The sequence below is a fragment of the Eimeria maxima genome, genomic scaffold, assembly GCF_000499605.1.
Source record: "Eimeria maxima Weybridge genomic scaffold, Emw_scaff46, whole genome shotgun sequence".
Lineage (NCBI taxonomy): Eukaryota > Apicomplexa > Conoidasida > Eucoccidiorida > Eimeriidae > Eimeria > Eimeria maxima.
Window position 1 is genome coordinate 1 of NW_013563862.1, and position 25444 is coordinate 25444.

At 50.9% G+C, this 25444-nt stretch overlaps 4 protein-coding genes across 4 annotated transcripts; 1 reads left to right on the forward strand and 3 right to left on the reverse strand.

The window, feature by feature from the left end:
• EMWEY_00007550 (hypothetical protein, conserved) lies at positions 1-7659 on the forward strand (the record flags this gene model as incomplete). Its single annotated transcript, XM_013478493.1, has 10 exons — positions 1-5028; positions 5174-5216; positions 5334-5448; positions 5551-5661; positions 5815-5878; positions 6035-6156; positions 6381-6536; positions 6700-6823; positions 6971-7093; positions 7331-7659. Coding segments are annotated over 10 exons (6215 nt in total), but the record flags the coding sequence as incomplete, so codon positions are not given.
• Positions 7660-8242: 583 nt separating this feature from the next.
• EMWEY_00007560 (Genomic scaffold old, msy_sf_37, related) lies at positions 8243-18614 on the reverse strand (the record flags this gene model as incomplete). Its single annotated transcript, XM_013478494.1, has 13 exons — positions 8243-9505; positions 9668-10014; positions 10261-11355; positions 11492-14833; positions 14968-15162; positions 15313-15442; positions 15555-15658; positions 15942-16032; positions 16180-16499; positions 16637-17869; positions 18017-18166; positions 18314-18440; positions 18567-18614. 13 exons carry the CDS (start codon positions 18612-18614, stop codon positions 8243-8245), a joined length of 8445 nt encoding a protein of 2814 aa, XP_013333948.1.
• Positions 18615-20061: 1447 nt separating this feature from the next.
• EMWEY_00007570 (Aarf domain containing kinase 2, related) lies at positions 20062-21254 on the reverse strand (the record flags this gene model as incomplete). The annotated part of the gene is made up of 4 exons (XM_013478495.1): positions 20062-20196; positions 20311-20418; positions 20521-20627; positions 21182-21254. 4 exons carry the CDS (start codon positions 21252-21254, stop codon positions 20062-20064), a joined length of 423 nt encoding a protein of 140 aa, XP_013333949.1.
• A 365-nt stretch (positions 21255-21619) lies between these two features.
• EMWEY_00007580 (hypothetical protein, conserved) lies at positions 21620-24766 on the reverse strand (the record flags this gene model as incomplete). Its single annotated transcript, XM_013478496.1, has 5 exons — positions 21620-22118; positions 22512-22587; positions 22706-22929; positions 23284-23339; positions 23471-24766. The coding sequence occupies 5 exons, from the start codon at positions 24764-24766 to the stop codon at positions 21620-21622; spliced, it is 2151 nt and encodes a 716-aa protein (XP_013333950.1).
• Positions 24767-25444: the final 678 nt, after the last annotated feature.

The following is a 25444-nucleotide window of genomic DNA, read 5'->3' on the forward strand; positions in this document are numbered from 1 at the left end:
AGCCAATCGATGAGCTACGGCGTGGCAACCAGGGGACAAGCTTTTCCGGGGATACGCAGGAACACCAGGCAGTTATGGGTTTGCCTCCAGCAAGTGTTGCAGAGGCAGGGGCATTATCTAGCAGCATTTTAGGCGTGGCGCCCGAAGTGTTGGATGAAGAAGGAGATTTCCAGGATGCGTTGGAAGTAACTGCACGGATGGCCAAGCTGACAAATGATGAGGGTTCGATTTCCAGTGGGACAACAAGCTCCTTCGTGGATACGCAGGTACACGAGGGGGGCAAATGCGCTTCGCCAGGCATGTGTTTGCCGATCGAGTTGAACACGGCGGGAGGGCAGGTCATGAAGACGAAACAGGACGTACCGCACGACAGACAGTGTACAAGTCCTAGCGGACATGGTCAGGAGGGTCAAGTTATACTGGGCGCTGTTGTGAAGGGGCGAAGCTGTTTGGAGCTCTTAGATCCTCGTATTGCCCCCATCGCTGTCCACAGGTATTCAGAAACGTTGCAAAGCAGCAACGAAGAATCATCACCGAGAGAATCGCCACAAAAGCTGACGATGTTACAGAATTCTGCGGAGAATTGTCCCGTTAATTCTCTATCTCCAGCGGCTCTGTTAAGTTCTGGAGAAATTGTAGTAGCCGATTGGAGGGAGAGCACTGCGAGTGGATGTGGTGCGGTTGACAGTGAAGGTAGACAACTGCAACAGCCGCATGAACTTCAACAGCTGCGATGCCCGGACGAACTGGGAACAACCGAATTACAAAACTGTCCTAGAGATCATTTTGGTAGTCCATCAATCTCGACGAACCCAGAGAGTGCTGCATCTCAATATACCTGCTCCCAAAGACTTGATGGCTGGAACGGTAGGCATGACAACACTACCAAAAGCTGCAGTGCACCAAGCGGAGGTGCGCATTTCTGTTGTATACACATGCCTACTGAACAATACTACATTGGTAGTAGGAGCAGCAGCGAGGCGTCCAGTAGCGGGAGCAACAACGGCCACGAAGACTGTAGCAGTGGCAGTGAATCTCTTAGCGGCAGCTGTGACAGAAGCCGGAGCCGGAGCAGCTGCAGCAGTTGCTGCAGCGAAGGGAGAGACCAGAGCGGCGAGAATATTCCCACAAATAGCAGGGATTCCAGTGTATACGAGACGTTTAGTTCCTGCATGGAGTTTCCTAGCAAATCCATTGGGTGGAGGGAAGACTCTGACCCACGGCAAGTAGGGATCCAGGGACGGGTACCAACCCAGTTGCTATCCAGTGCGTGGCGAACTTTGGCGCGGGATATCATTGAGGACGACAACGCGAGAAAACCCTCCAATGAGACGACGACGACTTTTGCGCAGGCACCACCTCCCTGCACAAATGAGAAAGAGGCCCCTTTGCTGCATACGCTCACTGAGGGGTTAGCAAACCAAGAAGGTGTTCAACGGCAGGCTCTGAATGAAGAGGCTCGTGGTTCATCACCCACCCGCAGTATGCTTCCTGCTTCCAGTTCCCAGGCAGTTCTTGTTTCGCGGCAGGTGGCAACTCATTGCCCGCCTCCTCCATTTGGTCTTTTCTCTGCGCTTTCTTCTTTAGCCCACCCAGTGTTTGCTTCACAGGATCCCCGAACCAGCGCCTCTCAATGCAAAGACGTGGCGCATCGTACCCAGCCCAAGGGAGCAGTGGAGTTGGGTTTGGCCGATGCTGCACAGGACCAGACCCGCCAAGCACCTCTGCTCCCTGACACCCATACTGGAGTGCAGGTGTCTATTGGAGCCTATCGGAAAGGGAAAAAGGCTGACAACGATCAGCTTGATTCTCGTGACCTCGAAGGGCGCCCTTCCATACCAGACATTGTTTTGGACTCCAACGAAGAAGCTGGAATTCATAAGCAGTCTCTGGACAGCCGCTTACGAGAACGCTTGGGAGAGAGATATATGGGCGAGCAACTGCCGAACTCAGAAGAGGAGGGCTTTAATAGCCCCTTTGGGCCTGCTGGCGGTGTACTGTCACTCCGGGGTACTAGTTTGCCAGAGCGGGCTATTGCAGGAGAGTGTCGTGCCCTACAGGATGCAGATGGTAGACACACCAGAGCCGTCGATAGCGCTAAGAAACGGTACTTGAGCAGCGGCAACAGAAACAACCGCAAGGGGAGCCATCTGGACAAGGACCAGCTCGCGCTGACAATGCACGACGGTTTTGGTAGCAGATATCCAGCTCTACGGCGCCACAGTGGACGTTTGCAGCTGCCTCATGAATCTCGAAGGCTATGTAGCGGTCTGTTGGCGCCTAGTAAGCAGGTTCAAGTGGAGTCTCGGGCTAATTGTTTAAGGAGGTGCGACAGCACATTTACTAGACCTTCCCCGCCGGCGTATATGAGTGTGAATCGAGTCCAAAATCACGATTTGCTCGTTCCCGACGTGTCCGGACAACTGGCCGAAGATGCAGTCGATTCGCCGGGCCCCCGCAGTACGGACACTGAAGCATTCGAAAGCTCATTATCAGCTGCAGAAAATCTTCCACCGTCATTTCCTACTAGGGAGGTCTTGCATCAGCAGTCTCCCGCATCTGAAGGAGACAGGCGTTACTCAGTATACGGAGCTTTCCAGTCCGCAGAGCCTAGGATTGTTGGGGATTACGACGGAGGGAGACGTGGAGCAGCGCAGAGGCACGTCAGCGCTGAAGAACCACAAAACCGTCAGACGGGCTGTTTTTGTGGGCCGTCTCTAGTGACTTGTGAAAACACAAATCTGAATGCGACAACCGATTCCCCAGGGACAAGGAGTTTTTCTGACACACCCGCTGATATGGAGTGTGGGAATAGGCGCCACACTCGATGGTATTCATGCGGGGATCTTCTGGCAGACTATGGAAACGCTAGGACTCCCAATGATTACGAGCCTTCCGGTGGTCGAAAGCTTGAGAGGTTGGCATTGCAAATGACTCACAAAGGAACTCGTTCCTCAGCACAGGAGTCATCGCCGTCAGAGCCAACGTTAGCCAACTCCATGGCTTTGGGGGCTTTGAAGTCGTTGGACATGGAGACAACAAACCGTATTCTGGAGAGTGCCGTGGACGTGGCTCTGCATAAGCAACCTCAGGGCAAAGGCGGACGAATATTTGCAAGCCGCTTACGGAGTGAAAAGCTAAAAATGTTATTGGGGAGGGCAGGAGATAGGAAGCCCTCTGTGGCTGGCAATCCCAACGTTTCTGCATCAGCCACTGCAAATGCGCTAGGGGGTCATCCTACTGCAGTTGAATATAATGAAATGATGGCAAAGCGACTAGCGCTTAAGAAGCCTACGTTGGCTTGCAGGGTGCCCCCAACAATTTTTTGTGGTAATTTTATGTCTGCCTCGTCTTTGTGGACTCTGCAGCTTAGGCGACCAGTCGAAGAAGGTGGACGACCCTTTTATTCTTCAAGTTCGTCAGGACCCATCAGGAAGGAGCATCCTGATCTGGAATATTCACTCCCGAAGGAGGGTTACCTTACTCAGGAGAGCTTCAGGAGTGCTTCGTCTGGAGAGACCCAATTTGCGCCACCAGCTCATCGAGCCAAGTGGCTCCTGTGGGACAAACTTTCACTGCAGGAAGTACTTGACTTCCCCCTCTTCGAACCCGGCGCGTCATTGTCAAGAAGAGAATTTTCTCCTGTAGAGCCTAGCAGTGCCTCAACAGCCACGATTTCACAGTGCAAAGCCAGGGAGAAAAGCAGAGTACAGTCCAACACTATGCCGAGGCCGAGGAGACCATGGGCATGCGGGGAGCCGGTTTCGGTAGCACAAGAGGAGTCGAGGTCGGCGATTCGCACTTTTATTCACAGGCCGGGTTGCAGATGCGCCCTTTGTTTGCCAGCGTTGGGATTGGCTGGACAGCCAGGTGGCGCCCCAGTTGAACGACATGGGGACACGTATTCTTCTCTTGAAGTTCCAAGCCCACGATTCCAGGCAGGGCTCCCAGTAGTACCTTATCCACAGGGAAACTACGTAGCAGCCTCGCCAATGCGTATCCTTTCGACTCCTCTGGGACCCTACCCTGGCTATGGCCCAGGTGGCGGCAACACTGTTCGTGTAGAGTCGCCGACCCGCATACGGTACGAAGTGGGTGAGAACATCATTACCCCAACCGGCTATTTCGAGCACCAAGGGAACAAAGCTTCAATTCCCACAATGCAAACGGCTTACACGGTGGAGGGACTGCAGACACCACGAGTGCAAACAGTTTCTTGCAACGACTGGCCTCCTGCTCATCAGCCACAGATCTCTGAGCAAATGGGTGCCCACCCGACGACGGGCTATCCGCTTGCAACAGACGAAAAATATCAGGACAGACACTCCCACGGAAGATCAGCCTGCGTTCCCTCATCTCTCCCTGGTGCATCACCGCATGATCCGGTGCCTGGTAAAAGCCCTTTATCTGCAGTTCCAAGCAGGGCCGTAAGCAATGATGAACTGGAGAAACTCCGAGCGCAGCAGGAGCAGCAGCAGAAGGAAGCAGAGGAGCTAAGGCGAAGGCAAGAGGAACTTGAAAAGGAGCAAAGTAAACAGAGGGAGGAGTTGGAGCTGGAAAGACAACACTTGAAGGAGCAGAGAGAACGCCTAGAAGAGCAACGCCATGCGTTTGAGCAAGAAAAACAGGAAATACTGCATGCTCAGATGCTGGCCATTTCCAAGGAACGGAGCAGGGGACCTGACTCAAGCAGTTGTGTTGGCAAGGGCATACCAGATAGGTTGCCAGTTAGCAATGCGGACGACGCCTTCGAATCTCCACGGAGTACAACCAATCGGAAGCAGCATGGCCATCCTGTTCGGCATACAAATTCCACTGCGAACATCGTACGGTCGATAACTGGATCCGCATTTGGTGAACTCCACTCAGACGGACGGCATGGTGACACGGCTGTTAATGCAGATGGCACAGACGAAAAGGCGTCAAACACAGTCGGCGGCCGCCAGGAAAATCTCCAGCCCACAGCTGCATGTTCTCGCTTCTTCAGCCGCACAGCAAGCGTCGACACAAATGACGAGAAAGAGCCTAGTACGTTCCCTCGAAAGAGATTGAAGGGCTTGATACACCGTACTTATTCGGGTGGCGGGGTTTCTTGTCATGGTAGCCCACACTTGAGGTTTCATGCATTTTGTTCACTTTGTATATTCTGTGTATGCTGTTTAACCTGTTTCAGCGATTAACTCTCAAGATGATTTACAAACTGATCCTTCTATGGCGTAAGACCACACGCGGTTTATTTCTGTCTGGCTGGCGGCCCTTTTGGAGGCACGGAGAAAGCGAAATTGTATATGAGTACGTGGTCCCCATTCTGTGTCATGCGTGGTTTCTCCTAGGCTCTCCACGGCTTTGGACAAGCTTTCTAAGATCCGCATGAAGCTTGACGCCCTGCAGCAACAACTGGAAGTGCAGTCCCAAGAGGTCTCGAGTTACTACAATGCTCTTAAAGCAGTACGTCTGGTGCTTGTTATTTTACAGGGACGTTAGTGTGGATTTGCACTCCGCATGCATGCATTCAGGTGAGCATAATTTGTTGGGTGGTGCGCTGTTCAGGCTGACCAAGTCCACAGCTCCTTGCAGCAGACTGCCGCCGACTGTCGTGTTTGCTACGGAAGACGACACACACAAATGCAAGAGGTTGAGAAGCGCCTGAGCGTCCTGACGGTAATTTGGTGGCAGTATAGAAGACTCAATCAACTTACATTCGCTGCGTGCAACGTCATTAACAGTTTTGGCTTTCATGCGGTGGGAGGATGCTTTGTCCATCCTGCGGTCCTATCTGTTCATGCTGTCTCCAATGGTGCGTTTGCAATTTAGGCCCAAGATCTACAGCCGTGCTCAGTGGACGAGCTCGAAGAGCTTGCGCAAGAATTGGAAGGAAGTGCGCAGTAGCCAACCTTTTCCCATTAAGGGATACCAGTTATGTGGTGTGCACTTACGCGTTATAGCGAATTTTCTTAATACTATTTTTATTTTGGATTTTGCTGGAAAGTGTCTGTTACTACTTTATGGTCTCTGCATCTGTTGTCATGCGCAGCCCAGTATAAGTTAACCGTTGTCCAGGCGCAGCGAGCAGCGGGTGCAGCAGAGGAAACCCACAAGAAACCAAAACAACTCCTGCCATACTCCTCCAGCTGCCTTCCAGAGCCGAAGTCTTCAGTGAGTATTTCGGCTATGTTTCTCCAGGGCTCAAAAGGCTAGCGCCTCAGGGGGCAACCCCACAAACCGTTCAACCGGTCTACGCGAGATGGATTGAACAGGGTGTCTGCGCAATGTTTCGGTCATTCTTCTTTCTCATATTTTTCGTACCGCTGCTCTTGACAAAGTTTTCAAGAGAGTTATCACAGTTCCTGTACATGCGTTATGGTTTGGTTCGACTTCAGTTCGCAATCCCCGAGGAGCCAGTTGCGAGGATTGGTCCTGACGAATGCGTTGCTGTACAAGAATCGGCTTTGCAAGAAATCAAAGCTTTGGGGGATGACCTGGAGCACATTAAAACTGTCCACAGCGAGTACAAAAAGGCTTACAAGAGACTGCAGGTGAGTTCCAGTAAATCAATAAATGTAAATCACTTCATCCGCTAGCAAGATGGTAAATGCACGGAGCAGGTGGTGGGGGCAGCGAAAATATACTGGAACGCACCTGCAGTCTCTTGTAAGCCTTTTTGTACTCGCTGTGGTCCTGGTCGCTCGCCCATTTCAGGGAATCATGGCACAGCAAGTAAATAGCTATGACGTTGACCTGCAAAGACTAATCGCTATCGAGAAGAACCTGGAGGAAAAACTGCGCAGGCTCCTCTTTCTCAACGGCGACGCAAACTACGCGGGTATGCTGCAGTAACCTCTTGCTGATGGGTGAATACGACTGTTGCTTGCCATTGTGTTGGCACTTTCTTCCGTTTAAACGTTGGTTGGAGTATAGGCGGAGTTGGAGCTCACTTTGATTGTTATGGCTGTCGAACTTCCTGGTGCAGAGCTCTCTGACTCACAAATGCAAGAGTATTTCCGCATCGTGAACTTGTCCATTCGGAAGGTCTACAGAGAGATAGCTTTAAGGGAAACGGGAGACCGCAAGCGAAATGAACCACGCACCAGCGGTGGGTGGCTTGAGTAGACGATGCCGAATGCAGACGCAAAATGATCCGTAAGAGTCTTGCTTGTTCATCCGTCATGCTGTATTGAGCATGAAGGAGTTGCGGATCTCCCTAACGTATCTCTCCTTCTGGACAAGACTAAGCATTTCAGCTTGTCTTCGAATTTGAATGCAAGTGTGAAAATTATTTTTGCACAATAGAATTGCTCACCCTGCTGTGGTGTACGTGGCTTGGGTGCAGGACCATTACATAGCCAAGACTGCCAGGGAAGAAATCTCTATGGCTGCCAAGACACATGCAGCAATGAGCCCAACGGAGCACGTAAGCGCAGTGGCGGCATAACGACCTCTGAAGCTCCTCCTCTGGGGAATATCGCAGAGAAGAACGAGGCTGTTGGACACAATGTTCGGGACAGTGTGGGCACCACGCGCAACTGTTGCAATCCAGTGCATGTCCCTTTTGTCGCTGGCAGCACGGCTACTAGCATTGCCACGCAGCGCATGTTGGTGCATGACTCACGTTTGACACCTCGGCACACGTCTATCGAACGTACTTTGCCCCCAGAATGATTCCTTGGCAACGCGTTGGTATGCGTGCCATCGCATGCTGCACAAGGGCCTTCTGTGCAGTCAAACCCCAATAGCAATTTTTGAATGCTGGCGAGGATTGTGTGGTGGATACACAACAATGAAAAGCCTTTAGTGGCTCGTAGATCCACCTTCCACCACATACGCAATTTTGAAGATGGCTACTACACTTCATTCATCTAGTCATGGCAACCAGTTAATGGTGAAACGGGTAACCTTGTACTTCTGAAGAACCCACCTTGGCACGAGTCCTTTCCTGGTGCCGAGTTGCAGTTGCAAGTGGATATGCTGACGCAGAAATATTTCGAAACTAGTTATTAAGGAGGAGCAGTATCCAAAAAGCAACTATAACTGCAGCCGCCAAGTACACTTTGACAAGGTTGTGCGAAGGCTGCGTGTAAGCGAACTCCATCCAGGATGCCTCCGTGGGATATGGGAGAGACAGTAGATTCGACAAGGCCGGGACGCTGAATTGTGAGGCTCATCAAAAGGTAATAGGGCCTTAACATTGGCTCCTGTCGAACAGCCGCTATGCTGTTCACAGCAAAGCAGCTGTCTAGCAGCTCTACCGAAGAGGGCGGGTACGTTTTGACGACGACTCCAGGGCTTCCATTTCCAGCATTTTTCTTAGTGCCTGAACTTCCTTTACCTTCCTGTCCTCCTCCGCAGCTTTCCGCTTTTCGTGGGCAATCCTATTTGCTTGTTGCTGCTGCTCAATCTCCTCCCTGTCTGGTGACCACCGCCAGATCATAGACTGTTCCAATGCAACTCGGCTCATTGTCCAGTCACAGCCATTCAACCACTCCTTAGGCAGTGACAGAAGAGCATTTTCCATCTGTCTCAGTACTGCACTCCGCTGCTTCTGCAGCAGACGTGTCTGCCAGTCGAAAAGGTCCGCAGGTAGCAAGGCCCCCTGCAGGTTTGATGATGCAGCAGTCAGCACAGTTCGCACCGTTCTGCTCAGGTCGTCGTTGTTTTGCCAAACAACAGGTTGTTGCCCTTCGTTCAAATTCTGGTGCCTATAGCCCTTATAGGTTTCCTGTCTTTGCTTGCCCGAAGCTGCACCAGTTCCTGCTGAGGCTGGTCGGAATATGTCCCACGAATCAACGAAGAACTTCTGGTACATCTCCGAATCCTTGAGGTGAAACTTTTCAGCAGTCCATTTACAGCTTCGTGCAATTATCTCCGCCAAATGCTCGACAAAAGTAACTGACGTCTCCAAGTCTTCCCGCAGAACCCCCTTTTCGTAATTGTGAATGTACCTTGCAGCTGCGAAGAATGCAGTCGTTGACTGAAGTAGTCCACTGTCACCCCGGTCTGCATCGTCTGAAGTACCCTCGTTCGTGCCCAAAGCCAATGCATCGCGAAATGAAAGAATAGGTCCTTCATTCAATTTCTGCGGGAAGTCAACAGGATTCCTTGGCACAACGTTAGAGGAAGCCAGCCGCCAAAAGTACACACGCTGTGCATCCGTGTGCCCTGCTATCTCTACCAGTGAGTCTGGTGGAAACACGTAGAAATCAAATATACGGAACCCAACGATATGTCGGACTGGGCCACCACACAGAACCCATTCTACAAATTTGTCCACCATGTGGCTGTGCTGCTGTCTCATCCGGTTCTGCTCAGCGAGTCCGGCTGAACTGGATTCAGTATGAAACGCTTCTTCTTGCTTAACCTTAAGGAGGAGTTCTAGTCGCCGGCGTGTACGTAACAGAGGCTTTATATAGGTGGAGACGAAAGCTAGACTGGACGGAGTAAGCAGCAACCGACTTTCCAGCTTTAGCTTTGCAAGAGATGTATGTTCGTCGTCCAGTAAGGGCACCAGCTGTGGACGGAAGCAGCGGCTTGTCACACAAGGCCAGTTACTGCATGGGCATCCTAGTGGTGGTGTTTCTGTGCCACTTACACTGCACGTTTCACATGCTTTGTGTCTGCGGGCAAGTTTTGCAGTATTTATCACCCACAGCTCGCCCTCCTTCGTACTTACACTGCCTCTGTGGACCTCGACCGCTACATCATGTCTTATCAGCTCGTTATCTTGCATCCACTGAAGAAGGGTATTTTCCAATGTGCTTCCAGGCACCTCGATATTTCTTTGGGCAGGTGTTGCGCTGTCAGCTGCACATTGTCCCACATCAGCATGTGCAGATGTAGGGCATGCGTCTATCTTTGTTCTTGCAGATGTGTCGAGCTCTTCGAGGAAGTATTTGAAGGCTATCTTTGCCCATGGGGGCCCGTCAGGCAGTGGATGCCTTCTGGACACCAGCTCCAAATCCCCCACGTTCCCCAGGGGAACCCTGCAACTGCTATTGGCGCACTGAATAATCAATTTCTCTGCATAGGCAGCCAATGCAGTTGCTGGCAAACACCTCCAGGCGGCACATTGCAGCATTTCAGAGAGCGATGGATGCTGAGGACTGTGCCTAAGCATTAACAACGAAACGGGCAGGCCCCACATGCTAGGTGTGGCCCCCTCAGGAAGTACGGCTGTCTTCGACGCTTGTGGGGCATGCAGAAGCGTCAGTGACTTAGAAATAGCCATGGCCAAGGAATCCAAATGCGTACACGTTTGGCATTCACTCTTCTGTGCCTGATGGTGTTGTTCATTGGCCTCCTCTTGCAAGGCCTGTAGATACGTTCGGTTAGAATATCCGGATGGTGGATGCAACGCACTTCCCAGGAATGTCCGCTTAGAGCACGCCGATGATGGAGTCATCGACAACCCAGGTATGTCTATTTCCGTTCCATGCAAATCGAAAACAACTATGGGTGATAAAGCCACATCCGTTCCACTTTCAGACCGACCTTGTTGCTGTTTTGTATGATCCAGTTTCTCCCAGCACGGGGCACCTCTGTCACCAGCCGGTGTTGTGTAAATGTCGGAATTCACGCTTGGGTCTTCGCTTGCATTGTATGGATTCCTCCCGCGTGAGCGGAGACCCCAAGTAGCTGTCGTTGCTCCCACAAGTTGTTTGTACTGCAACCGGTCCTTAGGAAGCAGCAGTTGTCCCAATATACTGTCTATGCAGGGACCATTTGCACATTCCTTAGACTGGAATCTTGCAGTTGCCACTTTCGCCTCGTCAGAGTATGTGTGGTAAACACTACTGTCACTCGCACTGTCGTCAGAGTCTTCGCAATTTGTGTCCCTCCACTTCGTAGCATCGTGCCAAGCTCCGCTAGATCCAATATTCGGCTGTTTGAACACGTCACTCAACACAGATCGGGCATTATTCAACAACGCTATATCTGCATCCTTCCACAGGAAACGAGGCACCCACCCAAACTCCCTGAATCCTCCAAAAGACACAACAGCATAACAGACGGCTCCACGCAAGCATAGTTGACAGCAATTTCCCCTTGCTGGGCCACTACCAAAGTGGGAAATACCCCCTGCACCTGTGCCTGCTGGGCAATCAGAGCGGCCCTTCGCTTCAGGGTACTTTGCTCCCGCCTTCATATCGGGACTGCACGGGCAACACTTGCAGCAATAGCATAGACAGTCCGTTGATAAGAATATACACACAACGGGTGCCAACAATAAAAGAAGTAACTCTTCTAGATGAGGCAACGGTGGCAGCAAGGACGCAGCACCGACGTCCGAACCTCCACTGGCGAGCCCAGCAGACGTATCCCATTCGCTCAACCCGACCAGCAAGAACTCCCTTGAGTAGCCTTCAGAGAAAGCATACACTTCAAAAAGAACGAAATATATAGACTTGTAGTATACAGAGTGCCTTACACAACCGCAACGCTTGAATAAATACTAAAACTGGGCTGTATGTCGCAGGAACACTAGCATTCGCCTTACTTTCAGGGTAAAAGGGGCCGTTGCTGTGAAGAATAGACTGCTCCGAAATTCGGCAAACACGAGCTGTACTCGGGCCGCCGTGCTGACGCTTGCGGCTCCTCCCTCCTCCATCTATTGATAAAAATGCCTTGAGGAAGCGGTGCGACACGCTACAGAATGGCACTTCGTGTGAAGTGTCCATGTCATTTGTAGTGTCAGCATCGCCCTGACCTGCCTCGTTGCCTCCAGAAGAGCTCGCCTGAAGGGGGTGAAACTGCTTTCTGCTGCCTTGACGCTGACGTAGGAATTCGTCGCGGTGCCAGCGCCGAGCAAGGGGGTCAGCTTCCAACTTGACTGAATGCATATGCGGGAGCCTATCCTTCATACTGGACAGGGAAGCTTTACTTGGGCCTGGTGAACCTTCCAACGTAGCTTTCCGGTCGGCTTCAGCCCCTCGCAGAAAACGCTTGACGGGAGAAGTGCCTTCAGGTGTGGCTGGTCGCTCTCGAGCTTCCACCTGCGGTTTTGATATCCTCTCTAGCTGCTGCTCTGCTGCGTAACATTCCGCTTGCTGGATGTCCAGGAGCCTGTTTACTGTCGCCATTGCCAATGACATGATCTCCTCCAGGCAGCTAGCACCCATAATGCCTCCACCTGCAGCACGCTGGATCTTCTCCGTTGCTTCGAGCAGCTGTTCCTCAATTTTTTCCTCATCTACAGACAAATCGTGCGATACTGTACTCGGCATCTGGAGACCAGGCATTTTTGTCTCAATGCTGTCACGCGTTGGAGACCTATCATCGTCCGCAAAAGGCAGCATCGACGCCCACAAGGGCTGATTGATGCACTCATGCTCGGGACCCCTCAACTCTGCCTGCCTCTTTCCAGTTGCCTTCATATTAATTCCACCTGTAGCTCTGTGTAGCCACTGCAACAGAGCTCTGCGGTGGCTGTCACCGAAAACAAGAATTTGAACCCTTCTTGCGTTTGGTTGTGCATGAACCAAACCACAAGATCTGTAGTAGGCGCTCAAAATTTGAGTAGCCTCTGCTGCTGAGCTTAGCAGCCCGTTTGCATCTTCAATTTGTTGTGCAGTGCCAACTTCACATTTCTTGGATTGCAGTCGTGCCAGCACAGTTTCAGCAGCAGCCGTTAGGTTGTCAACAGCATCTTCCACAAGCGACGCCCACACAGAAGCAGTGGGCTTGTGGAAGTGCTTCTGTTCTTCCAAATGGCGGAGAAGCCCATTGCCTTTTGCTCTCTTAGAGTTTTCACGAGCCTGCTGCTGTCTCGCCTGCACCTGCTTGCTGCTATAGAACTCCTTAACGGCTTCTGCAACCCCTTGCATGTCCGTAGGCAGTAGTGCACGGCAGCTGCTGCTAAGCAAAGGGCCAAGCAACTCCTGTACTCTTAACAGTGGCCCCAGAGGAGCTCCAGGGAGAATCCCTGAGAAGTCAAAATCCCAGCCTTCACAGAATAGTAGATCCGAGAGAGGGACATTGTTTCTTACACAAAGAGAAAAGAAATGCAATGGCGCTAGGCAGCTGGTAAGCCGTCCGCTGAATGATGGATGCATAAATATTGCCGCAACTTCCTCTCTAGCTCTATCCATCGCATCTATCTCAGACCGCGCAGTTGGCCAGTTTCCCTGTTGCTCCCGCAGCAACTGTCGCAGCACCTGTGGTCTATCCACCAACGCTGTGTGCATCAACTGAACTAACCGCCGCGTCATTCGGGTTCGAGCAGCGAAAAGGAGGAGTCGGCACGTAAACATTTCAAGACTCCTCATGGCTCCCAGCCACTCAGATGGTGATATCGGCTGTTGGCTCTTCCCAGATGAAGGTAAATCAAGCACAGGAGCATTTCCTGGTCCAAAGCAGGCAGTGGGCCTGGATAACCCCATACTCTGAGATTTTGCATGACACCGCGTCCCCACCTGCAGGCCCTTTAGAATTCCAAAAGTTTCGAGCCGTAAACAAACACGGTCAAACTCTTCAGACAGTTGTGCATGGTTCCGCCTCTGCCGGTTTACCCATGTCCGGAAGGACTGGTACAGAAGCATTCTTGTACCACGTTCCATATCCCTCGTACGGTGCCAAATGCACGAAGAATCAGAGAAGAGAGCCAAGGGGTCGGTTTCTTTCAGTAATACGGCCGCCATCCTCACACAAAATGCCGTGCTACAACTGTTGCGCAGAAGGAGACCCATCTCTTCAGCAAAGTACTGCTGGGACCAACGCTGCTTGTTCAATTCTGCTTCAGTGCCTGGATGCGAATTGGCCTCACCTTCCAAGTGGCCCTGACGGATCGACGGAACTTCAGAATATCCCTCCGGGAATGAAATAGAACACATGCAGTCTAACGTCGAATCACCAGCGCAGACATCCCCTCTATAGGGGGAATATATGCACGGAAACACCTTTGTTGAAGGACGGTTCTGTGACTCTGCTGTTGCAAATCTGGGTGGAGATCCGCAGCCCCCTGAATGAAAACGCGAAGGACTCGTGGGACTTTCCGAAAACCCCCGTTTCGCAGCAGTTAGCAATGCATCGCGACACCGCAAATCCGGCCTCTGTCGGAATGCCTCATGGCACAAAACATTGAATGAAAAATGAGATACGGACTTTTGACCCAGGTTAAACGGGGTCTGCATTGAACTGTCACGGACTCTGCTGAAGCCGAATGGCATGCACGCAGAGGCAAGGACTAGCTGCAGGCGCCACACGAGGCCCTCAATGGCTTCGTTCGAATGAGAACCAATGCTTGAAGGGGCTGGCATCGCTCTGCAGGACTCAGCACACCTCAAACTTCCAAAACGAGAAAGCTTCCGTGAGATGGCTTGGTGCTGAGAAGCCACATCAGCAACGCCCTGAACAGACATTCCGCTCATTGCGAGGAATCGCCTCAGCCTCTTCATCTTTTGCACTGTATGCGGCAATCCACTGGCACTTTCAGATGCTACGTTCCGCTGCTGTAGTTTTTCTGCACTCAATGTCAAGTGACTTTGAAGTTGGTAGATGGTATTTCCATGAAGTTTGTGCAGGTGAAGCATTGCCACAACGTCTACACATATGTCGCAAGGAATGAATTCACCCCAAATGGAGCTGCTTGTGTCGTCAGATCCAGTGCATGATGATCCTCTCAGCCACGGGACCTGCTCAGATTCGTTCGTCTTCATGGTAGGCCAGTCGGCTGGCTCGCACTTGGATCGAGACTGTACGCACCACCTCTGAGCAGCCAGAGGAAAGAGACGGTCGCGCTGACGGCTTGCAAAGCCAAGTCTCCATGAGCGAGCCGCCAGCCACCGCAACAATTCTGCATCAGGCAAACTGGATGTTTTTGCTCCTCTTGCTGTAGCACACACTGACCGCAAACAAAGTTCGCTGATGCTACATCACGCCTTACAGAATTGCGAACCTGAAGTTTCCACCTGCCCTTGCTTCGAAAAGACACTGCGGGATATAGACTGCAGAGGCTTGGGAAACTCATCCTCTCACGCTGGCATTCAAAGACAGTTTGTCTGTCACTGAGAAGAAGAGAGGCAGCCCATAAACCTGCTGGCAGAACTCCATATGCTTTGGAAAGAAGAATGATCCTAGCAACCTTGACGGGCAACGCGAGAGAGCAGGCCAATTGGCCAAGGGGAGTCATGTGAGTAAATAAAGAGGATGGAGAACGTAGCCTGAGGGCACCTGCATAAACACAGCCAACAAGTTCCCTTGCTGTATGGATGCTTCCACTCCTCATTACACATGACGCTATAATCGTTACGCGCATCGAGGCCAGGGCAGCAGAAGTTGGGTAAATACACTATTGTTACAAAGGCAATATATCGTGCCTACCCGATGCTTCCATGTTGCAGAGTGCCTCATACACCTTCCCAATATCCGGTGGGTTTTGAGCTTGAGAAAGAAAAAAGAGAGAAGCGTCAGTGCTCTCTCCGGGAAAAGCCGCCATAACATCCATCAGTACCTGAAACAGCATGCGCTAGCGAAGAAAGCAAAGCGGTGAAGCCAAGACCAACATGATCTAGATAAGCCTCATCAGTAAGCAAAGATGTCAAACTACAGAACTGTGTCCTCACGTCTTCCAAAGGAAGCCGTTGAAGCTCGGGTAGGGGGAATGGCTCAAGATTCTTGTACAGCTCTCGTGGTATCAGACATAAGTACGCTCCCTCCCTGACGCGTCCTGTAGCACCAGCACCTAGCACCTGCATTTCTATTGTTCCCGTGGCACTGGACGCACGCTCATATCTGGCATGCCTTGTAGCTGGAGCATCGTACAACCGGTTGTTTGCATACAACTGACTGTTTGCTTGTGTGATGTCTCCTCAAAAGGCCACGAGCACCATAATTTGGGCGCCTCCGATCAATCAGACCAAGCCAGTTTTGCACGTGCTTGCCCGAAAAAGTGTCCCAAAAGCAACAAAAGGGTGGAAACGGTACTGAGATATCTGGTTAGCAGTGCTTACCCGCTCTTCCCCTCCGCTGGTCCAATGCTGCGCGGCTCGCCCACCGTAGCTGTAACCGGTGGGCTTTTGTCACGGCGTGCACGTGCTTCTCCTGCAGTAGGGAAAGATTTGCAGCTGATATCCAGCTGTGTTCCTCCATATTACGTCAGATTTGGCTAAGTGCATTGGGCAGCCAGAACTGAGCAGTTTCTACTACTACTTCCGTTTATGCTGCACAGGCAAAGCCGCAAAAACCTACCTTGACAAGTGCAAAGTCCACTACAATGGACACGTCTACAAAGGTAATGCTACTCTCCGCTATGTTGGTTGCGAGAATAATTTTCATGCATGTCGAGCTGGGAGCGTGCTGCTTGGCATGCTTCAGGTCCTCCGTCTCAGCATCGCGATGAATTCGCAAGATCTGTAGATCGACACTCAGCTGCACAGTCCCGTCACTTTCGTGAACAACGCCAGGTCCAAAGCATTGTTGTGGGTCGTCCCGAGCATTGCTTAGAGCCACAGCAGCGTCAGCTTTCGCTTTGTCCAGCGCCTGTTCCATGCGTGATATCTCAGGTTTCCCTGTAAGGCCAACAGTGACGGTAACACAGTGACAACAAAATTCTCCTCAGTCCACAAAAGCCGAAAAACTTTCTGGGCTCCTTCTTTATTATGGCTGAACCAATGCACGCTGAACACGACAGCACGCAGCCGCGTACCTTCGAGCTGACTGAAGTCAACGAACTCACCAGGAAGAAACACGAGGACGCCCGGCTGAGAAGCATTTCGGAGTAAGCACTGAACATGTATTAGCAGAAGTAGGCGAGCAGCACTCTCAACACACCAGTAATTTAGTCTTGGTTCTTCAGAGCAGAAGTTGTCTCCCCCTGCAATCATTTCATCGTCATCGTTTAACTCGGTCCCAGCATCGCTGTGCCACGGAGACAAGTAGTGGAAAGCGCCTTCCCGGTTGAGACTGGCCCTCGGCTTCTGCTCTTCCATGGGGCCTTGTTGAGCCGCCATCTGTAATACTTCTCCACCCTCAGGATCTATGCCCATATAGCGCAGTAGAGTTGGGCTTGCAATATCCAGAAGGTCGGCAGCTGATGCGGTCATGCTGGCGCGCGCCAAATCGACAATGTCGTCCCAAAAGAGTTCCTCTACAGGGAAGTTGGTTCGCCTGGCCACTTCAACACAATTTGCTCTCACGCGCGCTGTGCCCGATATATGTCTCCAATGCTGTACCTTGCAAAGAGGCCTTGACGGCATCGAAAGATGCTGCTCCTGGAAAACAGCCACCAAATCCTTTGTACGACGCGTCTTCCACAAACGAGCCAGCTCGTTCATGGGAGTCACCAAGCTCCTAGCCCTCCTAATAAGGCACTCCCGCTCACTCATTTCATCTCCTTGCATCTCTGCGGTAGTTAGGTCAAGTCCGGCTTTTGTGGATGATGGAAGCGTGCCACCTTGCGATGCAGCCTGGAGTGTCCCCTTCACTTGGAGCAGGCATGTTCTGTCCATCCACGCTGAATGTTCAGCTTCGAAAATGTTCAAACTCTCCCCCGAAAGGAAGGTGGAGAAATCGTTCGCGCTGATGGTGGCAGACATTACGACTATGCGGAACAGAGGAAGCTGCATTCGAGCACGAATAGCGGCAGTCGTCATCTTCACCGCCAGGCATTTGAGCAACAGCAAAGCCATATCACAATCCATTGTGCGCTCATGCACTTCGTCAACTAGCACGAAATCGTATGGGAAAATTGACCGTAACTTCTGGCTCTCAGCTACCTCCTCATTAAGACGGTAGCCTGAAGATGACTGCCCAATGATGCGCAGCTGACGGAGGGCGCCGGATACATACTTACGCAGCATACCGGCTGTGACAAACAATAAACGAGTTTCGTTCGACTTACAAGCCTCTTCGTGGCCCACATGGTAGCCAACTGTTTGCCCTGAACTCACGCCACAACTTCTAGCACTCCCCTACCTAAACCCTATGCACACCTTATGGTGTCCTTGTGCAGAACCAACCATCTGCTCGTTCTGTACGAGTGGGGCCGTTGTTGTGGAATCTGCCAGTACCTCTGGTTTGCGCTTACCGAGTCTCTGGTCTCCCAGGAGCTGCCTAAGGCGCTCAGCAGCCATCTGTGTCGCGATGCGCCTGGGTAGTGCTATCAGAAGTCTCGCATTTTTATGTTGTAGAAACAGGAGAAGGGGTACGATTGTTGTCTTCCCGCACCCTGTTGAACCTGTAAGAGGAGACAGCATCAATACCAGCATCCGCAAACCGAATGTGGAAACACGGAACCAGGAATACGAAGGCTAAGTACAAAAGCTTTACCATAGCCCAATCAGCTGAGACACAACGCCACGAAAAGAAAAGTACCAAACCCTACCTGTGACAACTGTGACAAGATTTGATCTGATGATTTTAAGCAGTTCTGCCCCAACTTGCAATGCAGGAAGCGCCAAGTTCGATGATATTGCGACCTCCACGGACTCTGTGAGACGTATTGGCGGAAACTGCAGTCAAAATGTGGGGAATGATCACACACAGAGAACGCAGCACACTAACTCTGGGAATCTTGTGGGTAGTAGTCAGGCAAGCAGGCACATCTCCTGGGTGGCAAGACCTGTATTCCTGCTCACATGCATGCCGAAAAGGTGCCTAAAGTCGAAAGAGTTTTGCTGAGGCATTGACCGGCGTTCTGGATGGACTACTAGCTGTCCTCGCCAAGTCTGCACCCATGGGAATAACCCTGCTTGGCTCAAGGTGTTGGGCGCAGAAGTACAATGGGCATCAGGACAGCCCATTTTTTCTTTATATGCAACGCCTCTCTAACTGATTACTATTATCTCTTCATGCCTCGGGTCGGTGAATAAATAGGCCAAAACTGACCCTGTTGACGGCCATCCAAACGGTTGACCAGCACACTGTTTTGCCCGACAGTGACAGTGGAGGGGAGTTTCTCTACCCTAGAAGTAGTTAAATCTTTTGAAATCGGCCTATACATGAGATTAAAAGGTAGTTAATAGGTGGTCTGGGAGTATGAAGGCAGGCGGAAAGGAGCCAGCAGGCGTTGGATGCCGTAATGGTCCAGTTATGTGGTAGACGCCTGGGTGGAATTTATAGTGTCTCGCTTGTGTTTTGACTCGGAAAGAGCCACTCATGTTCTTCCCAAGCGACCAGTGATATAAAATACCTTGCCTAGCAGTGGAAGCTTGTTGTTTGTGGTTTCTTGCAAGAACATGGGGCTATTTCCCTGCATGCCAAGCCATTGTATCGGAGCCACGGGATTCCTCTACGATTTCTCTTACCAGTGAGAAGCTGCTTCAGATATCGCATTCTTAGTAAATAAGTGAGAATATGGAGAAGCTAGGTTCAATATGCCGTTGCTTGAAGGGCCGTAGTGAGAACCACTGCCATTGCCGGATCGCTCCTGGACTTTGTCTAACCTGTCCAGCATTCAGTTGACCGAATGTCTCATATTGCGGAACTTCGGAAATAACGAGAAGTGTGCAGTTCCAATATACAATATTAAGGTATATCTACTTACGCGGTCAATGCTCTCAGCGAGTGTCTCCTGTAACCTCACTAAAGGTAAACGCCGTCAGCGCCTGCCCACAACCTGTGAGCTGCAGGCTTGTAGTCCACGTTTTAGTTCATTCAGTGGTTGTCTATGCTATTTACTGAGGTGCATAACACGAGGATTCTGTTAGTGTGGAGTTGGGGTCCTGAAATCTGGTACTGTGTACATGATATTGAGGTCGTGAGGTGAGATGTTTAACTCAACACTCTACACAGCAAATGCTGGTGACGCGCAGCGTGTTTGTACGGCTGCGTCGTTTTCGCTAGTGGCAATGCTCCAGCGTACAAACAGGACAAAGCGTAGCTTTCAACCTGCCCAAGAGCATGTGGGGTGCTAAATGGAGTATTAAGAAGAGAAAGGACTTGTTTTCCATAGCTAAAGCACGCCTTGGGGCAAGCCAGTGCTCAAACCGATGACTTACTGTTACGGCATGCGGCGTCATAAAGCCCCGCAGTGTTGACGAAAGCCGCCATAAGTTCTGTCTCCTTGGCCGCTGGGTTCATGGCTCCTTTGCTAATTTGCACATTCAGCGCAGAGCAGTAGAAGCTCCTGTTTTAAGCTTCCTTGCTGCTATCATTGTTGAGGAGCCTAGCAGCCATCAGACTGTACGGCAGCGCAGTCCTCAACACATCCGCATCAGGGCAGAGTTGGGCCCCGACACCTTCTAAAACAGACATTGCCACTACAATCTGCAGCGCACATTAGGGAGATGCTGAGAACCACTGATTGTTTTGTGATCAGTGTCCTTGGATCGGCAAGTCCCCTTATACCAGGTCCCTTGCCACCAATGACTTTGAACTTACGTTGACAAATGATGGGTCTAGCTCCACACGGTACTTCTTAGATACGGAGAGCATATGCCCCATCAACGACGTGAGCCGGACTCGACTCATCTGCAACGAATTGCCTTCCTAATAGGTGAAGATACAAAGGATAAACGGAAGCAATTCCCCGAAATGAGTTGCGGAGAAGTGAGTAAAACAATGTCTAATTAGTCTGCTAATGCCTCTCACGTGCCCCACCTCAAAGTGATGCTCATTGATCAGTTGTTCCACTTCAGAGCAAAACCCTTCTTTGTCCTGGCACGAGCTCCGCTTCGCCCTTTCAAGAATGGCTAATGCTGTGCCATTGTCACAGATAAACACACAGTCGTATGAGTAGGACCTGGTTGAAGGCGGTTAATTAGCATTAGGGAATAGGTGCCCCCTATTCGCCGATTCCGACCTACATAGAGCTGGTGAAGGTATAGGGGACTCCTACTGAGAAATCAAGCTCATATTTATACATCGCCCCATGAAAATTTCTAGGGTACTGCTTTCTTTTCCATGGTTCGGCCATTTCCCCGCCATCGGGGAAATTGCTCTTTATTGCGTGTGGATTTGTGTGTCCGCCAACCTGCATCCCGTCCGCGTCTCTTCGCTATGGCTTCAAGAAGGGTGACAAAATTCACTCTGTCAGCTGGGCCTAGCGAGCCAGCAAGACCACAGTCCAGTACAACCAATTCCAACGGGCCTGCGGTGCGCCCACTGCACACTTCGAAGAAGCTACACCCTAGAAGGCAATTAGTGTCAATGTAACTTTCTTAATTAAGCTCGCACTGAGGGAAATCAGAACGCTTTTGCGAATTCAATTTTAACATCTACGTGAACTGCCCAAGGCTGAAGGAAAGCTAACCATCAAGGTGTGACAGGCTTGTACGCAACCGAGGTGGCACGTTTGCAGGCAAGACGGGAAATATGAGCTGCATTGCCACAACAAACACCCTTATGAGCCACCTCAAAAGAAGAATATTCCAGCGTATTTATGCCATCATACACAGCCAACAAGTATTCTTCCAGAACCAGGTGCACACAAAAAGGGCAAAGGCACCAACATACCTCTTTATTTTGGTGTGCAAATCGGCATAGTAGGTTGCCGCTGTGCATGTCGCCGTGGAAAAAGTTGTCCAGGAACACCATTTTAAGAAACGAATGGAGGCAGATCATCCCAACGCTGGTGAAACGCTGAAATTTTCCGTAAGCAGGAGAGGATACCAACACACAAGCAGGCCAACATTGTGAACCAAAATATTTATACTGAAAACCCCCAAATAGCTTCATATCGATTACAAGACTACACCTCTATTATCTTTTGCGCAGCGGGGCTGGCTAGAACCCCTGAAGTGCCACCCGGCTCCAGTTTAGTCATCGATGGGCCTCGATCTCTGCGAATACTCCGCTGAATGCGTGACGAATCATCTTGCTTTTGCAGTTCAGCTCTCGTTTTAAACAGCTGGTTGAGAGTGAAGCCGGATTCAAGGGTCATGACAATAACTTCGCTGCTGCTTAAAGCCTCAAATGGGTACGGAAATGTAACCTGCCGACGCATCCCAAGTATCTTCCGCGACAAAGAGCCGAATATACTGGTGGGGTGACGCTCTGCCTTCGGCCCTGCCGTCAGAAAATCACTTTGCTCGGGCTCGCTATGCCGCCTGCACCTATTACGCAGGGGTAGGATGTCACTCGGAATGGGATCTGTCGATAGCCCAAAATTTGAGCGAAAGAGTTTGAGATGTTTCTCTTCCAATCCAAAATCCAGTTGCCGACGCATTGAAACTGCAAACTCTTCCACGCTGAGAGAGGAGCGCAAGCCATTAGCAATTGATAGCACAAATAGGCACAGAGGTGCAAATGATCAGGTATGATACGAGGTGGCGAAACAGCTTAGTTCAATGAATCATTCAGCGGTTGGAGTTTGCTGCCTCTGCGTTATTCGCTTGAGGCATATGAATGATTCATTGAACTAACTCCAACCGCATCTTCTCTACCTGTACCCAGGCGTGCCAAGCAGAAAGTGGCTATGCATCGAAGTGTAACAAATTAATATAACATTAGTAACGTTTTGTTTCTGCATGAGCCCTGTCCCACAGTATAAGTCAATATTGTAACCTTCGTTTCACCAGCACGACATCATCATAGAAACCAGCAAAACCCGCAGTCCAACCAGCGATTTTCTGCCCTCTCACCTCTTTTTCAAAGCAACAAACCCGAAGGCAGGCAGAAGCTGAAGAACCGAGGCGACGAGAAGCATCACGCGGAGGTCTGCAATGTAGGCACACGAACAATGGAGGTACCGATAACTCAGGTGTCTGATGGCTAGGCATGGCCTCTCGCAGAAGGCAGTCGCGCTGCTCAATGTTAGCAGGAAGGCTTGCCCCACCAAATTCCATCGCCTCCCGTACTCCAGGTCTCATTACCTTCACTGCAACGGCGACTGGTGGCAGCTTGTTGCCGCCGCCTATTTCTGCAGCTGCACATTTTGAACTACTGCCGCCTAAAACATAGGCATGGTCGAGAAATGTGCGTTTTGACTCTTCACTTGCTTCGTTTGACAACAAAAGGTATGCGCGGTATACCTGGGCAATGCAGCCGCATCCGATTGGTCTAAGGGCAGAACGTAAACCCAGGCGTTCATTTTGCTTTTAAGGATTTAGCGCAAATCGAAGACATACACTCAGAAGCTTCGAAAAGCAGTGCAGATCCGGCGATTAGCATACTGAGGGCAATCGTGGGTAAGGGGTAACAACGTACGTCGGATCAAGCAGCAAGTGACGTGTAACATCACTGCCAAATTGTTCCCGGAGAAGCAGAGCGGCTCGTGGATAGGAGAAGGGACGAACTGATGTCTGCAGTCTACAATACGCAAAAGAAGAGCACGCCAAATCCATGGATATCCGCATTTATGTAGACCTCCGTGCGCAACTCAGTGCTCAACAACTTTGCTGGTAATATCCTTACCTTGCACAGCGCGAGCAGAGGGATTCATGAAATAAGTCCGGCCGAGTAGCAATCCACTGCAAACGACACACAGAAATACTGCATTTTTTTCTAAAGGAAAAGCACTGCAAACGAAGTCGCACATGCATCTAAATCATGTCGGTCTGAAAACTTCCTAGCGCCAATGAAGCAACAGCATGTGCAGCACCTGCAGGAATTTGACGTAGGTTGGCCCTGCAGCGGATGCTGCTGCTGTGACTGCCATGAACATTACTTCTTCCAATTCGCGCTGGGCGATAGCTTCCCAATGCAGTACCCAATTGCTCCCCAAGCCTATCGTCCTCAAGCAAACTGAGAGGTAGGGCAACCCAAGCAGCCAAAATCCTGCGGTGGCTGCAGTGAGCCCTAAAGGCACAACATGAATTAGCCTTAGCAGAACAGATCCGAAGGTTCGGATGAATAGCAATAGTGCCCTATACGATGCCATCAGCATAGACAGAAGGTGGTTAACGCCAACGCAGCTTCCACTTTCACTGGAAGGTGCGCTACTGTCAAGCATCTTCGGTTGCGCTGAGTGATGCTGGACCCCAGGTGAGCACTCTACATCTTCTGGTAAGTCCCCAACCCAAGTGTCTGGGCGGAAACGAGTACAACTGGTATCCAAAGCCCATTCGCCCGAAAAAGTATTGGAATTCGCATCCGCGTGTTTTTCACCGACTTGCCGTTTCTCAGATGAGTGGTCGCCCTGTACAGGCTGTATTTTGTTGATTGCTTCTGGACAGGTATTATTGCAAACTTTGTCTTTATGCAGTATGACCACTCCAAGAGCCTGATTAACGGCGGAGCCCATAATTTCCAGAGGGTCCTGAAAAACTTGCCATAGAAGCCGTGAGGCGTCTTTGACGCGCATAGGGGCTCCCAATAAGCCGCCATGCCCGCCTCCAAGTTGCTCCGTAAGGACAATAATGTACTGTTGCAACGCTTGAAGCCCTCTACCTATCAACGTGAGTGCGTGTTGGGCTGGTCGCCAGGGATGAACGCGCTGGTAAGTACAAACCGTGCTCTCAGGGCCGTATTCAATCGTTTTGCAATGGGTAGTGGACCCGTCGCCTGTTTGAACTGCATCCATGTCGTCTTCTTTTCCGTACTGGTGAGATGCATTTCCTTTCCCGCCCCACTTGATCGGAAAGGCAAAAACAGCTGCCGCAGCGATTGTCAAGGCTGGTATGGGGTTTGCACCGCAACGGCGCTGTGTTTGGGAGTCACTAGACCTGGCTAATGTATCCTGCATATAATCATTTGCGCTCATGCTTACTGTTTCAGGGGATGTATGCGCTTTTTCTGAGTGGAAAATCGCCAATGGAGTAACCCGTCTCCCCTCTCCTTGTATTGTGAAAGCGGGTGAAAAGAAGTGCTCCGTATCCACCCCGAACGGCGGCTGCAGTGCTGTTACGGAATCGAGAGCCCCTCGTCTCAGTTGAAGTTGAGAGTCCACGACGAGCATTCCTCCAGAGGTTTGGGCGCTTTTGCCGGTCTCTATATTGCAGACACAGCCGAAACCTGCCACTCCATGTTGTAGTGCGGGATTGCCAAAGTAGCTGCACTTTGGTAAGCATTTGTAGCGTAAGTAGCAAGTATAGAAGCCAGTTCTTTTGTCATGTTGCCCCTTCCTAAATGTGCCAATGCTGCTTTCCCATGACGGTCGAAGTTCTGCAGAGAGGATTCCGACGCTTCCTGTGGCGGTAGTAGTACGTGTTTGAGCTCTTTCGACAGCAGCAACTTCCCTCTTTACTCTCGTTCGGCGGCCAACAAAAGTATCGTCACACGTATTTTTGGGACTTCGTCTAATGGATCCTGCTAAGGTGTAACCAATGGTGTTGCAAGTGGGACTCCTTGAGACAAATGGCCAAAGATTTCCACAGCGGTCAGCTGCTCGGAGTACTAGATTCATTCTCCACTCCCCCAACTCATCTGGGCAACATGGGTGCCATAAGGTAATTCCTGGTGATTGTACTTTTCAGTTTTTGCTCGGGCCGTCTATGTCTAGAACAAGAACCGCCTAGTATATGGCTGCCGGATCATGCACCACTGAGAAGACCTTCTGCTCACACCAGTTAAAATGGAAATTGTATCCTTAAAGGCAAGCGAGGATGAGCATGTTTCAAGGAAGCAGCTCTCGAAC